Genomic DNA, 16,930 nt, shown 5'->3' on the forward strand with positions numbered 1-16,930 from the left:
CAGAAGAGCTGGCTGTGCCTCAAAATCCAAATTTTTGGTGCTTCACAAAATCCAGAAGGAAAAGGCCCAATATGGGCCCAAGGATGTTATAACCTGAGTAAGAGCGTAAAATATGCACCAGAAAAAATCCGGCTGCTTGGCAAATAACTATCAGTACCCATCTTGAGTAAGAAAGAAGTTACAGGTAAAGTCACACTTCTACATAAAGCACGCTTCTCAAACAACATACCTCTCCGACACCACAGAACTGAAACTCTGGAGGATTCAGCCTCACTGCGCCCACTGAGCATAATGCTTCCAAAGCACACCTTACTATAGAGACGTATTTGGGTTTTTAGCTCTGCTAGCTTCAAGTATCACACATTTCAAACAAGTGACCTGGCTATCCCCGGCCAGCCGACGGCAGGGGCTCGGCTCACGCCTCCCCGCCAGCCCCACCGTGGACACCGCGCGCCCACGACAGGCGTGGACAGAACACACCCTTCCCTCACTGCTTGCCCTGTCTCCCTTTGCTGAGCCGTGAGCAATCAGCACTTGGCAGCCTCTTCTCCACGGGGCCCTCTGCTGGCTGCAGGAAGACAAGAGGCCTCCTCTCCTCCCACCCCAAGGCAAACTGCCACCAGGACGTGCACAGAACCCGCTCCCCAACGGGGAGCAGCAGCCACGGAGCTCCTAGGCCCCGACAGAGAGCAGCTGAGAAGGTGGGAGTTCCTGCTCCCACCCCGGCCAGGCTCCCATGGGAACGGCATTTCCTCTGGGGCCAGCAGCGCCCCGCCTCCTGGGACCACGCTACCCCAGCGGGTAGCTTCCAGGCCCGCGTGGCAGGGGACGGCCACAGTGGGCGCTGCTTAGGTGAGAGACGGTGACTGCCCAAACCCACCACCTCTGAGACAGATGTGCACAGTTTACTCCTCATCCTTCGCAGGAAGGGGTAGGAAAGGCAGGGAGCAAAGAGAGCCACACACAAGCTCAAATACCAATTCTGCTTCCTGGCTTTTTCCTCGTTCCCACCCAGCTCTGCATTCAGGAACCAGAAATGAATAAAAACCATCCGTTTAATTCCCCAAACAGTTTCTGCTGTAACAGTTATTGGGCACCCACTGCAGCCAGGCCCTGCACGGGTGCTCGCCGTCCATGTCGCCACAGGAACGCTCACAACCACCCCGTGAGGGCGGCCCCACGGGACCCGCCCTCACGCACACAGCGAGCAGGCAGTAGAATCCGGGATGGAACGCAGCTCCCGTGGACTCCAGCTTCAAGCCGCTCTTGGGTCAATCATTTTAGGAAGTACAAAAGGTTTGGTCCCAAAGCACACCAGTGTTTCCCACCACCCCCAAGTCTTTTCTTGTTTGACGTCTAGAAACATAATACAGCCCGGAGTCGAGAGATCGGTGCACGCTTCCCTCTCGTCACTGAGGGTCCCACTTCCCACCAGGCTCCCTGTGCGGTGGCATCGCATCTACCAGGAGCCGCGTCAACAACTTCGATTTCTTTCCTCCCTCCTCTCCATCTCTCCTGCCGGGACCTCAGGCCTGCCCAGGAAGCTCACACACCTCCCTCTGTGAGCAGAGGGACAGAGGCTTCCAGCAGTGAACGAGGCGAAGGGGAGATGGAGCAGTGATGACCCCTGTGACACCGAGAAGGCAAACACGTGAATGCATGTCATGCTTCTCAACCAAGAATCCCTAGGTCTCCCTCTCTGGGCCTGCCAAGATCTCCCAGGGGTCCAGGAAGAAAAGCACCTGCATGGCCACCTGAGCTCACCTGTGCTGCAGCGCCCATCCGTGGTGGGGAGGGGCCACCACAGGGCATCGCAGGACACCTTTGCTAACTACCTCAGCTTCAGGTGGGGGAAACTGAGGCTGAAAGAGGCAACGTGAATTCCAAACATCACCTAGGACTACCAATCCCAAAGAAAGATGAAGTCATACGCCTGTGACCGTAAGAAACCCACCCAAGTAGATGAGTTCCCAGCCACAAGCGTGGTCAGAGTTAAAAGCAGACATCACACGTAACGTATCTGAGCACAACACGTGAAATGAGTCCCTCTTAGGTCGTCAGAAGCCCTGGCTTGGGGGTCCACACCTGTCATCTACTGTTGACATCTTTCCCCACTAACACTCACCCTGACAACCAAGCCACCACGGAGATAAGTTCTAGAGAGAAACCCTTCGGGGCTCTGTCACAAGATCCTGAAACGGGCCAAGGCAGTTAGCTGAGGCCCCCTGATTCTTCCAGTCAAGAAGTGTCCTTGAACAGAGCTGGGCAGACCTACAGTCTCAGACCATCTCACTGGGGGGCGCGTTTCGTCAGGGATCCAGGACAGACATGCCAGACTTTGTTTTTAGGAGGTACTCGGGAAGTATCCAACCTTGTACGTGGGAAGCAGACACTCAACCACTGAGCTACACCCTCTCCCCTAGAGATTTTAATTTAGAGAAAAGTCCAGGCCATTTTCTCCTTTCACCTCTGCCATAAATAACCAGCTCTTCTGGAGATTTCTGCTGCAGTCAGAGCGTACTCCAGGCAGATTTCACCTTAAGGTCAGCCACGTTATAAATATAAATGCCCCAGGGAAAGAGTGAACTAAAGTCGGGGGTATCTGGCGTGAGGCTGCCAGCTACCTTCACAGCTCCCCTTTCCCTTTTACGAGCTATTCAACTAGTCTGACCAAGCTCCAAAGAATGACCTTAGAATTAAACATCTCAGCTCTTCCCTCTGGGTAGAAAATGAAATCTGTACCTCTCACACTATTAATGCCACTTCACTTGCCTCACAAATTTAACTGCTGCGTGTCTTGGTTTGGAATGCAGAGTCTGAGGTATCTGAGGTCGTTTTAATTCTAGAACTATGAAAAGGGAAGCTATGGAAATACTGAAACTTGTAACCACAATCTCTCATCACTTCTCTGAACAAATTTTTGAAGATTAAAATAGAAAAGGCACATATCGACCTGGCCGAGGCGGAAGGGCTCCCTGCCAGGGTCTCTCCATGTTCCCACGTGCCTCTGCTATTCCTGACACATACGAGAAGAGCCTCCTAGCAAACAGCGGAGCCCAAGAACGATTTCCGTACTCATCCCATTTGAATGCTGAGCTCTCTTGGTCATGAGAGTAGCTACAAACTTTCCTAAAAAAATCACACAATTGCTCAACAGGAAGATTAAAGTAAAAGAACAGATCATTTAATTATACAAACTAGATCACTTTCCTTCCCTCCAGGTACTTCCGGGCATTCTTTGGAGCTCACCTGCTCTTAGGAGCAAAGGCATTCATGTCAGAAATAACCTCCTTCTCCTAATACCCAGTGGAACACAAGATCAGAAACAAAATACAAGTCCACTCTAGAAGAAACCCCAGAATCAACCCATCTGGAAGGAATTTAATTAACCAAACGAAACGGGGAGGGACCCGGTAGGGGTCGACGGGGAGAGGCCTCTCCTCCCAGGGCTGCAGCGCACGCCAAGCCCTGCATCCTGCGCCGAGCGCCCCACGGAGTGGAACCACCTCCACCGCCAGAGCACCTCCCACCCCCACCCCCACCCCCACTCCCGCCCTCCCCAGCCCCGCCCCGCCCTCGGGTCCACTCCCGTGATACACATATTAGAAAACCAAACAACCTCAGTTTGTTATAGAGTGGCTTCCAGCTCTCCTGTGCGGGCTTGGCACATGATGCATGCAAAGCAAGGCGGTGTCAAGGGCTTCACCAAACAGTTAATTTTGGCAAAAAGAGAAAACCAACAAAAAAGCTAAAATTCATAAGCAGAATTAAAAGCCGCTGAAGTGAAAACAATGTATTTCTCAACAGTACAGAATTACACTACGGCTACAATCTTTTTTTTTTTTTTTAAGTCTCTGCCATTCTCTCCCCCAATTTAGGGCAAAGTTCATAGCAGCATAACACAATGTCCTCTGTCAGCCAGTGTTCTCTGCTCCGGGGGTTAGAGTTCACAGGTCAAGTTCAGTCAGTCTGTGCGAAGGATCATGGGCGGGTGCTCACCGTCCTCCTCCAACCGCAGGGCGCCGGCTTCCTCTTCCAGACCAGCGCCGCCCACGGCACCCAGGTCACCTGGGTAGGCTGCAGAGAGACAAGAGTCAGACCCAGGCGGCAGGGGAGGCCTTCCCAACTGCAGGCTGGACCGGGAAACCCGGGGGCCGCTAACAAACTGCAGCCCACGGAATGCATTCTGAGTTACCGTCTTTCTCCTGACTAACCAGGTTTTTGCAGCCTCAGGCAGCAGGTTAAAAAAAAAAGTGAAGACGTTTATTTTCCCAAACTCATAAAAGAAAGAGATGCCTGCACAGTAAAGAGGAGCTTCTGGACAGACAGACTGCAGCTCTGCTTTAGTGAACAAGGAGAATGGAAGTCATCCTCACACGGATTGTACAGGGTGCTCAAAAACGATGCTCGGAGCCCTTCCTGCTCCACGGAGCTGGAAGGGCAGTTTCAGTAATGGGAGCGAGCACCAGCTCGGGGCAAGCAAAGCACACAACCTGCAGCTTGCGTTGGAATGATGTTTTTGCAAAAGATGGTCACGGTGGACTAGAAGAGTCAGGGCTGCCGTCACCCCAGCCACTGGCCTAGCGTCTCCTGGTGCTCTGCGGGCAGTGAGGGCACTGAGGGCAGCGCCGCCGACGCCGGGGCCACGGCTCTCTGGCTCAGGACTACAGCCTGACCCCTGGAAGGACGCAGAGCAGGTGTGCGGGGCCTGTCTGCTGAACCAAGACAAAACGCCTGGCAGGGCTGACTTCTGGATGCGCCCTCAGCGGGGACGTGGGGAGCCTTGGGCGAAATTAATCTGCACTACAGGAGCAAGAGCCATGAGGACCATTTTCTTCAAAAACGAAGGAAATGAATTCAGCCTTGAGGGGCCTTGAAAATACCCATCTCCAAAGCTCACCTATGCTTGGAGTGAAACCTGAGAGGTGGGCGCCTCCGGCCAGGGCAAGCTCGGGTCGAAGGTTCCCGGTGGAGGAACCCACAGAGAAGGGCCCTGGCAGAATCCACCTTTTCAGTGCGTACCAGACCCCCTTCCAAGTCTGGCCCGAGACGGGGGCACGGGAGTACCTTTTGCTACAGCTGGGCTATAGGGCTGAGTGACTAGGGGGCAGTCGTGAGATGCCGAGTCTAAGATTTCGCTGGTCGTCTCCATACTGCCGTCCAACCTGCAGGAGTGGAGAGAAGCAAGATCACACTCAGCGTTTCCAAGAGAAGCAGGGGCCGCGTGGCACCATGAGGCAGACCTGCAGTGAAGGCAGGGGCGTCACTGGAGAGAACCCCCACACATATCTCACCCAGAAGGTCTGACTAAAAGAAGTCTTACCTAAAGAGACCATCTTACTTCGTGTTTAAGGTTGATGATCGCAACCAGAACTCCCTCTAAAAAGCATCAACCCCGCTTCCACCCCAATTAGAGAGGTGTGAGAGCACAGCGGAGGCCGCCTGCGGTGGCCCTCCTTCCTGGGCAGGGCCGTGCGCTTCCCCCCTCGTGCCACAGGAAGAGCCCCCAGAGCACCCTGCCACCTTCCTCTCATCCAGCCCAGGCCACGGATCGCAGCACCGCAGGCTGCAGGAAATCAGCAGCTGGTGCCACTGCAGCCGGGACTCCCCGTGTTACACAGAATAAAATCTCTGGGAAAGGACTCAGCAAGAGCACCGGCCAGCTGGCCTGGGGTCTCCTCTTTGTGGTGCTGGTGTTCAAAGAGATGAGCAAGCACACAAGAGCCCAAGGAGCCAATAGGAGACCAGCAGGAAGCAGAGAGGGCAGAGGCCTGCGCCCCACAGACTTACTTGTGCTGCTTCATCAGGGTACACTCGCCTCCTTCCTGGGGATCCAGGTTGTACATGTACAAGTACCCATCGGACGCGCCCACCAGCAATCGGGGAATCTTCTGAATCCTAGTGAGGACAAAAAGCAGCCCCATTCCAGGACTACAACCTACGCAAAACATGCCAGTGACACCAGCAGCCTCGCCTCTGGCACAGCTAGAAGCTCCCCCCACCAAATGGGTTCATGTCTATTTTTGTGTCTAGGACCATAAAGATGGTGGGGAGGCTCGAGCGTCAGGGCCAAGGACGTGCCTGGCGTGAGTCAACACCACAGGGGACGGTCACAGCAGTCGGCTTCCTGGGTTCTCTCAGCACCAATGACAGATATTTTCAGAACATGTTTTCAACTTTGCTAGTCTGATATAAAAAAAAAAAAGGATGGGAAATAATGTTTGTAAGAATCACAAAGATGTGCCATCACTGGATTTTCAAGGCCGTCTTTTCCCACAGAGTTATGCTCTGGATGACCCAAGTGTGCTCTGAAACTAAGTTCTGGAGCTACTCTGCGAGCCTTGAACTTGTAGGCCAAAAACAGGGCAGGAATGGCAATCTCAGTTTGACTTGATTTTTTCATTATCAATCCAAAAACAGAAAGAGGGAGATTTTTTGGAATTAAAAGACCACCACAGAGAGCACCTGGGTGTCACGGCAGCTCAGCTGCATTTTACTGTCTTCCCACTGCCACCAAACTCCTCGTCAAGGCAGAGCTCTCAGTCTGCCCATTCTTTCTGCTCAGAAGAAACAGCCAATGGACCCCAAACCATCCCCTCTGGTAATGTGTGACAAGCACAGTGACACGGGCCTTCTGACTAGACGCACGAAGAACAAAGGGAAGGCGAGGCCGGCACCTCTCTACTCACGTCGCCAGCGAACAGACGTTTTTGTGGCCGCAGAACGGCAGGCGGACTGTGGCGAAGGCTCTACCCTGGTTAAACATTTCTGTTACTTGAGAGGGCAGGTAGCTGGTAGAAGCCATGAGCACCTTCCCAAAGTACCCAGTCCAGGTGGTGGGCTCCTCCTGAGGTCTACAAGACGGAGACAGTATTCAGACACAGCAGGCCAGGTTCCGACTCTCACTCAGAGACCAAGAGGAGCCCTGCGACTGAAAGAGGCACTTTTGTACTTCCTGAACCAACACAATGGGTTGAACAAAACCAGACTCCTCAAGACCCTGGGAAGCACACGACAGCAGAGAGCCCGCTCAGCTCCTCCTGAGCCGCCACGCTGGCTGTGGGAAACGACGAGGCCCCTGACTTGGTAGCAAATCTGAGGACATGGCAGCTAAACTGGTGATCCACCTCTAGGGCTCAGTTTCTCTCTGAAAACCTGTGGTTTACCTTATTAGTGCACATCTCATCCCACGGCCCATTTTTTCTTGTTGTTCATCCTATGTATATTTTGTAAGTTATCTTAAACACATCTTTTGAATAAGATAGAGTATAAACAAGCAATGCCGATCCTAGCGTGATGTTCTTTTTTAAAATTTGAGAAAAGGACGCCCATCAACATACATCTTCACTGCAGTCATAAATAATGTAAATCAACTGCTTCTAAAATGAAAACGTCTCTTTTCCTAGGTATGGGCAGGTTACAGGAGACAACAGGCTGTCTAATCATAAATGCTTTTGTTGATGAGAAAAGCAATGAGGTGAGCATTTGTACTATCTAAAAGATACCCGCCTCTAGCCTCAACTGCCCCAAGTTTCCCTTCATTCTTCCCTCTAGCATGCTCCCCAAAAGAAAGTACCATTTTAAAGAGGAAAATAAAATCCATTTTACCGCTGAGTCTAGATTTGATGGCATGTATTAAGTAGCCAGTCTCCAGTGGTTTTTCTATTGGCAAAGAAAATTTAAAAACAGAACAATGTCTGTGCTGATGATTCCATCTAGTCAGGATAAGAAGGGCAAAGTGTTTTTTAAAATGCATTTGGAGCCACGTGTCTTTGCAACTCACTTTTCCTTCACAGGCTCGAGTTTGAAGATGTGCACAGTCTCGGTGTTGCTGGAGGCTGAGAGGAACATGCCGTCCATGCTGAAGGCCAAGGAGCAGATGCTCACACACCTGCGGGGAGAGGGTGCGTCACGGGGGCCGCTCAGAGGCCCTGACCGCGCTGCCCCAGGGACTTAACTAGAGGGACGGCAAGAAGAGTCCCACTGGGGTGTACTCCATCTACTGAGATCTTTCTTATTTCTTCCTACTCATTTGCTCCAAAAATTTCTGAGAGGAAAATATTTTAAAGTTAATACCAAATAGGTACAATTCTAATTGAATATGTCCTTAGCCGAATTTTCTTTGTAATTCCAAAGTAAGAAAGGGAATCAGGATTTCATAAAACCATTTTTAGCTGAAAGAGGATCAATGGCCAGCCCTGAGAATAGTAAAAGAAAACCCAGTAATTTCAACTGCAATTCTTAATATGCAACAGGGTAAGCCAGCAGCCTTGATGATACTAAGGAGGGAAGCGACACTTCCAACATACTAAGTCTATTTCTAAAGTACATTTTAAAAGTCTATGTAACAATCCTAAAGCCATCAGGTGAATTCAAATTTTCTCACAACCCTAGAAATGCAAGGTACCTTTAGCCCTGTATTAGCTGAATTCAATTCAATAAATATGAACGGAGTGCTGACAATGTAACTTGCATTGTCCTAACGCTCAGTGGATAAACCAGACAGGCAAAGTTCTTGCCTTCAGGCAGCTTACAATAAGGCATGTGGGGTGGGGAGGTGCGATGTTCAATTGGCTAGAAGCAAAAGACTGGTTAAAAAAAGAAAAGGTGGAAGGCCCTGGAGAAGCACACAGCACAGGGCTCTAACTACCCAATGATAAAGGAAGGGATGCTCAGCTCAGACTCAAAGCGTTCTAAGACGGACAGGCCATTCCGAGCCCAGGACAGCACAGGAGGACCCGAAGGCACGATAGCTCAGCTCTTCAGAGCAACGGGAGGAACGACTGCGGAAGGCACCCAAAATAAGGTCAGAAAGAGGCCAGCTACAGGGAGGTCTGGGAAGCGTGTTCAGGGGCCTGGACTTGGTGCATTGGGCAACAGGAAGGCTCTGGAAGATTTCAGTTATACTCCCCTCTTCAGAGAACAACTCGGGTTCAAGTTGAAGAGCGGACTACAGGGGCCAACAGCGGCACGCAGGGCGAGGATGAGGCTCCAGCAAGAACCCAGACGGTGCTGGGGACCAGGGGTGCTGGCGGAGATGGAAGGGAGGGAGGGTTGGCTCTGGGGAGAACTGGCCTAACTTGGTAACTAGCTGGATGCAGGAAACAAAAGAAAGAAACTGAAGCCAAGTCCCTCTGGCTTGGGCACCGGGTGGCTGGCTGGTGGCAACATTCAGTGAGATGAGGAAGCTGAAGGACGACAAGCAGCTGGGACTGTTCCATGCACAGAAGTGACACAGGCCACCAACTGGGGAAAGACGTCCGGGAACCCCAGCCAGCCCGTGCAAGAAGGGTGTGGAGTTGGGGTGGGAAGAGAAGAGGCTCCAGGGAAGAAAGCAGAGGAGGAGGAAACTGCAGGGGCAGTGAAAGCAGCAGAGAAGCCTAGGAAGGAGCAGCATAAAGGAGCAAGGGAGGAGGCCAGCCTCCTTCAAGGGAGAGCCAGAGCCTCTGCTGGGGTGCAGGGGGAGCCGGGGAGCTGGTCCTGGGGTCCCAGAGAGGAGAGAGGAAGGAGAGGCCACCAAGCAGGTGGCCGGGAGTGGCCGTGCTGCAGCGCCAGAGCCAGCCAAGGCGCCCGAGGGCGCGGGGCCTGCTGGGGGGCTGCCTGGCGCCCGGCCTGTCTGGCCATCGCACTTACATTTCTGAGGCTCAAGGAACGAAACTCTGTTTGCTGTTCTACAGACGCTCCTTCGCCTTCCGTGACCAAAGGTCCTAATCACAACTGATGATCCAATTGGGCACAGGTGCTTGTGCATTTAACTGGAATTGCCTCATTGTTCAGTTTCCACTTGTTTGGTCACAGATAACATGTAACTGAAATCCAGATATAACCTCCAGCATCAATTCTGAAAATTTATATACTCTACCTTTTAACTCCTCTCCGGAACTCAAAAAGTTTCTGTCCTTCTGGAATGGAAAATACCCTAATCACGGTCCCCTGTGACAGGGAAAAAAAGCATTTTATTTTAGCTAAGTAAAATAGACTCTATTTCTTTCACATCAGACTGTAAGTGAAATATGTGGTACATTTTTCAACGGCTGCTTGCAGGGGGCTGAGAAGGAAGTTTCTGAGGCCCTCTCCTTGGCTCCAGAGCCTCGCGGCATGTTCTGTACACATCTCCATCCCACTTTTACACTAGCACCTCAGAACTTCACCCTTGTTCTACTCTTTACTTCACAGTAAAACTTTAAAGCATCCTAAACACTAACAGCCATGGAGTCAAGCAAGAGTTCTTTTTCTAAGTCATTAAAAGTTGAAACTCTTAAAAGTAAAACCACTTAATCACGCACTGCACATTGGGAACCACAACTTGACTCTTTTCTGATGAGACGGAAGTGCCTGCTGAGGTTCTTTCCTGCCACTTTAAATGGAGTTATTGATCAAGAGAAGTGATCAGCTGAAAAGTGTTCTTAATTGCCTAGAAAGGAATTAATCTAAACTTCCAAAACAATAAGACCTATATTAAGAACGTTTTTACCAAGACAAAAGAAAATATGAATAAATGGTGAGCTATAGCACTGCCCCTGCTTCAGAACCAAACCTTTGGAAGGTACTGATTTCCCCTAATAGTCCCTTCTCCTCTGTCTTCCACCCCCAGGCAAATCAACAGGGAATCTGGACAGGGGGAGACAGGACTTGAACATCAGAGAGAACAAGTAAGAGAATAGGCAGAAAATAAAAATGAATAGGACACTCTTGATTCCTGAATATTAAAAGAAGATTATTGGGAAGCGGACATGGCTCAAATGATAGAGCATCCATCTACCTACCATATGAGGGGTCTGGGGTTTGATCCCCAGGGCCTCCTGACCCGTGTGGAGCTGGCCCATGTGCAGTGCTGCAGTGCACAAGGAGTGCCGTGCCACGCAGGGGCGTCCCCGCGTGGGGGTGCCCCACGCACAAGGAGGGGGCCACATAAGGAGAGCCGCCCCGCGTGAAAAATAGCACAGCCCACCCAGGAGTGGCGCCGCACACACAGAGAGCTGACGCAGCAAGATGACGCAACAAAAAAGAGACACAGATTCCCAGTGCCACCAGATAATGCAAGCAGACACAGAAAAACACACAGCGAGTGGACAGAGAGCAGACAATGGGGTGAAGGGAGAGAAATAAATAAAAAATAAATCTTTAAAAAATAAAGAACATCATCAAGCTATAATATGAAAATAGCACATAAAGACGTAGACTGATAGAAGGTTCAAACTATTTAATACAAAAATAAATGAATAAATACAAAGAATGAAATAAAAAGTAGAGCTTTATTTTCTCAGGAACTAGAATGATTTTTAGCATAGAAAAAGAGAAACTATAAAAATAAATCAGAAAGCTATATAAAGACTACAAACTCCTGGCCACTGAAAACAGGAAACTGAATTCAGTTTCTAGAAATGTACACAAAGGTCTACCCAATTATCTATCTTTAAGAATAACTGGCATGTTTATAAATTGTGAAAAACTACAAACACTTAAAATGTAGACCACCAAGGAATTGTTTAAATTAGGGTAAATCCACACAGTGGGATCCACTGTGCAGCCACCAGAAATCAAGCTGTAGATAAAATGTGCTGAGAAAATACTTAAGAATGTGAAAGTAACATCAACTCAAGTATGGTATCACTTAAGTAGTAGGAGCATAAAATATATTATGCACATACATACAAAAATAACCAACGCAAAAGATTTGCTCTCCATAGCCTAAACTTTCCAATCTATGTAGAATTGTAATGGCATCCCTACCATGTCATTGCTTAATTAACAGCTGTTGCACCCCAGTGCGACCGCAGGTCCTAGAAAGCAAGGACTGAGCTGGGGATTCTGTGCAGCCCCAGCACCCGTACACGGTACACCTGGGAAGGCCAAAGGGTCAAATTTCACAAACTGCGTGCATTCTGTTTAGAAGAAAACCAAATGTTTGCTCACAATAGTCCAGGAAAAAAACATTGCTTTTATTGGACTTGAAATTCCATAAAGTGCTTGGGCCTTTCTAAGACCTAATTGAAACAAGATAGTAAGACTTGGATTCATGATAGATTTTGCAACAGGATTTCATGGCCATTTTGACCCTCTGAGGGACAAGGAAAGGACAGGGTGGTGGTGCGGTTGTCCCGCAGTGTTTACAAGGCAGGCCTGGAGTCCAAGTGCCCTGCCACTGCCCAGCTGGGAGACCCGGGGTAGCTTACTGACCCTCTCCTAGTATAAAATGAAGCCATGTTTACCTCATAGAGTAACTGTTGCGATGAGGGGAGATGATGAACACGCAGGATCAAGCACAGCTCACACACAGGAAGAGCCCCATAAAAGGGACCCTGGGCGTGAGTCACGCTACAGCGACTCTGGAGGAAGGGGAGGGAGCGGACTTCCCCGGGCCTGGCTTGGCAGCTTGTGTAAAAGGAAGAGTGACTTGGGGTGTAAGATTAACCAGGGAGAAGGCATCTAAGCAAAATCCGTCAGTGGAAAATCAAGGAGCACGGCTGGTGCTCAGAATAAAGGAGGTGGGACAGGAGAACAAGCAGCTCTCCAAGAGAACTGACTCTTTAAGGAAAACAGGAAGCCACAAAGGAAAGAAGTGTGGCTGGGCCAGCGAGGAAGCGTGAAGCTGCTCCACCCCAGGGAGGCTAAGGGAGAAGGGGTCCATGCTGGAGGGACCACTGAGGCATCTTTGTCCCAGATAGAGGGCTTTTAAAAAATGCCATATCCTTTTAACCTAGAAATTCTTCTTACTGCAATCTCTTAAGATAATAATCAGAGATGCACACAAAAGATATGTGACTCAAAAACACATGAGTACTTACAACAGCAAAACGTTAACTATATAAATGCCCCAAAAGGTGATATTCAAGTAAATAACAATCAAATATTGTACACCATCAAAAAGTGCTTTTTTAACTTAGAGAAATACAACATAAGTAGAACAAAAAAAGAATGGTAAATTATACATATGGCATGATGTCAATTTTGTTACATGAATATGAAATGAATGAAAAGAAATAAATTGAAATGTATTTAGATCAGCTTAGGATAGTAGAATTAATTATGTGTTTGCTTTTTCATACTTTTCCTTATTTTTTAAGTTCTCTACAAATTTGTTAGGTTTCATAATTGAAAAAAACACTGGGCGGGAAGCGGACTTGGCCCAGTGGTTAGGGCATCCGTCTACCACATGGGAGGTCCGCGGTTCAAACCCTGGGCCTCCTTGACCTGTGTGGAGCTGGCCCACGCGCAGTGCTGATGTGCTCAAGGAGTGCCCTGCCACGCAGGGGTGCCCCCCACGTAGGGGAGCCCCACGCGCAAGGAGTGCACCCTGTAAGGAGAGCCGCCCAGCGCGAAAGAAAGTGCAGCCTGCCCAGGAATGGCGCAGCACACACGGAGAGCTGACACAACAAGATGACGCAACAAAAAGAGACACAGATTCCCATGCTGCTGACAACATCAGAAGCAGACAAAGACGACGCAGCAAATGGACAAGAGAGCACAGACAACTGAGGGGGAGGGAATAAAAAAAAGTAAATCTTAAAAAAAACAAAACACTGGGCGAGTGGTGTGATTTAGAATGTCATTTTTCATCTCCTTCGTACATGTCTATAGTTTCAAAGACAAACAGATATTAGCTTAATTGTCAAAAAAAGGCATAAAGTGTGTGTGTTTTACCTCATTCCAGAGCAGCATATTCTGACAGCCCAATATATGGATTTTTAACTTTACTCCTGTCATTTGGTTGCTATAAAAACTTGTTCGGCAACTTGGCTGTGTGAAAGGAGCAGGAAAGTCTGCTGAGCCCTTCGAACTAGTTTCCCGCTGGGCCTTACCTTCTCCGAAGCAGTGGCAAGTTTGGTACCGCTTGCGTCGAAAGCCAACGCCGCCAAAGGGCTGTCGTGCGCTGGGATCATGTTCGCAGCTCTCTGAAAAGGACAGATCAGTGGAACGTCACCGCCAGGCAGCGGGGACCAGGCCATTCTGCTACCACTTACTCATTAGGCTGGAAACGCCAACTAGCTCAAAGACACCTTGGTTCACACACTGAAGCCTCTTGATTCCACGGGGGTAGGGGTCCAAGGAAACGCGCTCAAAACCTTCAAGAAGGCCAAGCAATCTAACCGCCAGCTTTCTGCCTTCCTTTGAACACTCCCACTGCTGGGAGCGCGACGCTTTTAACCAGTCCTGCGCTGCCACGGGAGTGAAGCGGCAAACACGCCGCATGGCTGGTCTGAGAAGGAAGGCCACGCCTCTCACAGCCGCCGCGGTACAAGAGGAAGCCTCACCAAGTTCACGGTGTCGAAGACCTGCACCTCCCCGATGCTCGCGCTCCCGGGGTAAGCCAGGTAGCAGTTGTCGTTGCTGATCGACAGCGCGCACAAGCCTGCGAAGACACGCGGGCCACGAGAGGCGGCTCAGGGCGTGGGGGTCCTTTTTGGTCGTGAGACATGATTTAGCACGGATTTAACCAAGGCCACAGAATCAAAAATAGCTCGCCACAACCTGTTTTTATGCTTTCTTAAGTTCAGCACCCCAAACCGCCACCTGAGGTGACGGCAGTGTTACGAACAGATCAAAGGCCTTTCCTGTGAACTTATCACTGACCTCAAAACTGGAAGGTGACCAAACCAAAGATTTTAGATGGTCACAAGACCAGCATCAGCAGGCAGGGAGCTGGGCTTAAGATCAGTAGGTTTTAAATGAGACTGGATCCCCAGAAGCTAAGAGAGAAGAACATCTCTCACCTCTTAGCACAATCAGAAACAGGCTCCTCCTCTCCCAGGGAACTTACCCGCAGGGTTCGGGGGCGTCTCCCTGATGGTATGCAGAACCTTCATGTCCCGGATGTTGTGGATGTACAGAGACTCTTCCAGGCACACGATTAACCTCTGGGAGGGGAGAAAGGAAAGAAGCCAAACGTAAAGGACCGGTCCACACAAGAAGCCCCTTGGCCGATCTACCCAGGACCACTGCCTGGATTAAGACGCTCTCCATTCCTTCTAGAAAGCCAGGCCGCCTGACACCCAAGGCACAGGCAATGTTTGCCCCTGGCCAGCACCTCGCCTCTCTCACTGGGCTCTGTCTACCAATGCAGTGGTGTCTAAAGCCAGCTGGTTCCCATGCTATTCATGCCAGTTGTACTAGTAATTCTAACTATGCTACTTGATGAAATATGACATACACTGATAAAATAGCACTAAGAATATGTGTTTTGTTTATTTATTTTTTGGTTGGTTTGGTTTCCCTCTCACCTTGTCCTCCCACCCCAAGAAAACCAGGTTGAGTGCTTTGGAGAGATTTGATAAGGCAAGTTGTTGAGAAAAATTGCTGCTGAATGGGTAAGAGAAAATTAAAAGCCTAGGGATTTAAAAATATGTATGTTTACATACCTATATATTTATATAAAAACATATAAATTTAGAAGGGTTCTGCACTCAGATCACTTTGCAACTGTCCTTAGGCTCTTCCTCCATGGGGAAGAAAATGAATGTAGACTCACAGGTGATGCTTTCTTAGGGGTGTTTGATGTGAGAGAGACCACCTAGAAAGCACAAGAGTCTACATTAACTGGTACGTGCACGCACATTTGTACGCTGTAAATTCAAATGTTTAAGATACAATGCTGCTGGACGCTGTGTGTCCTGCCGTGGGCCACTGGGTGGACTGGGGGAGAGTGTGGACCACAGTGTGGACCACTGTCCGTGTGCTGCGGCGGTGCTCCAGAACGTGTTTGCCAGGTGCAGTGGACGTGCCACGGTGATGGCGGGGTCTGCTGATGTGGGAGGGGTGGGGGGAATATGGGGACCTCATACTTTTTGAATGTAACATTTAAAAGAAAATAAAGAAAAAAAAGATACAATGGGTTGTCATTTCCATTTTAACTGGTTTTCAGTTACGGATGATGACCGGTCCCACCCCCTGGGAGGGCTTCTGCTGCAGCTGCCTTACACAGCAGCCACCACAGCCCAGGAACCAGCAGGCCTAGAGCGCTGTGCTCTTATCCCACTGCTGCTTGAGCCTTCCCTGCAGAAAACACTCTGCTGTAAACAAAAATGCTGAAGGACGTCAGGACAGTGCTGTTCGTGAGTGAGGAAGCAAAAGCCAAGAGCCGTTCCCGGGAAATCCACGCAGGGCCGCTCACCACACCTACCACAAGGAGTGGCAGGCCCTCATCTTAAATGAAAAGTTAAATGAACAGTTTAAAAAGGGGCGGTATTTTTAAAGTAACATTTATAAAAGCAAAGAAAGATGATGGATAAACTATGCTCACAACACCACGGATGAGTGTGTGGATGTAGAGAGCAAGTGTCAGAGTCGTGTCTTGAAGGATGCATAACACTTAAGGCTGGCAGAGGAGGGCCCCTGTCCTCAACGCAAGGTTTGAACAAAACTGCTGCGACAAGAAAGCAGCGTGGCTGGAGCAGAGACTCTGTCCTTGGCCACGGGGACGAGGGGAGCCGGGCGGATGGGCCCAGAGGGCAGAGGCCCTGACCAGCAGGGAGGGACTGTCAGCTCCACCCTAGGGGCGCAGGGCGCGGCGTTCCACGGGCTGCCACGCACCTGCCTGTTGAGCTTGACGGCCAATATGGTGTTGGAGTAGCTGTAGTTGCAGATCTCGGTCCCCTTCTTGAAGTGGCAAACCTTGAGCTTTCGAGGCGCTTTGAGGCTCACGATGGCCACCAAGCTGCTGGAGAACAGCCTCTCTACGATGCACACATCTTCCGTGTCAGCTGCAAGGAGACATACATGCACAGTTAGTTATCTCCACGTCAATAGGCAAAACCTGCTCACAAAAACAAATCCATGTTTATGGGGCCCAAAAAACAAGCCCCACGCGGTCTTCAAGCAGGCACTCTGCCACGACTGCGCTGAGGAGATGGTTCCAGAGTGTCACAGAGGCGCAACGAAGGGGGCTTTGGAGCAGACTAACCGGGTAAATTGCTGCTTATTTGCTTGGTTG

The 16,930-nt window shown here is 49.9% G+C and overlaps 1 protein-coding gene across 1 annotated transcript in view; it reads right to left on the reverse strand.

Annotated features, from left to right (window-relative positions):
* Window positions 1-3,778: 3,778 nt before the first annotated feature.
* Window positions 3,779-16,930, reverse strand: part of WIPI2 (WD repeat domain, phosphoinositide interacting 2) — a 35,967-nt gene continuing 22,815 nt past the window's right edge. The window contains exons 3-12 of the mRNA XM_058285732.2: window positions 16,531-16,700; window positions 14,762-14,858; window positions 14,256-14,353; window positions 13,803-13,895; window positions 9,863-9,933; window positions 7,784-7,891; window positions 6,690-6,854; window positions 5,791-5,898; window positions 5,068-5,165; window positions 3,779-4,077 (exon numbers count right to left, since the gene is read on the reverse strand). Of these exons, the coding sequence (XP_058141715.1) occupies window positions 3,965-4,077; window positions 5,068-5,165; window positions 5,791-5,898; window positions 6,690-6,854; window positions 7,784-7,891; window positions 9,863-9,933; window positions 13,803-13,895; window positions 14,256-14,353; window positions 14,762-14,858; window positions 16,531-16,700 (1,121 nt within the window). The 3' untranslated portion in view covers window positions 3,779-3,964. The remainder of the gene's footprint in view (window positions 4,078-5,067; window positions 5,166-5,790; window positions 5,899-6,689; window positions 6,855-7,783; window positions 7,892-9,862; window positions 9,934-13,802; window positions 13,896-14,255; window positions 14,354-14,761; window positions 14,859-16,530; window positions 16,701-16,930) is intronic.

Source organism: Dasypus novemcinctus, chromosome 23, assembly GCF_030445035.2.
Source record: "Dasypus novemcinctus isolate mDasNov1 chromosome 23, mDasNov1.1.hap2, whole genome shotgun sequence".
Lineage (NCBI taxonomy): Eukaryota > Metazoa > Chordata > Mammalia > Cingulata > Dasypodidae > Dasypus > Dasypus novemcinctus.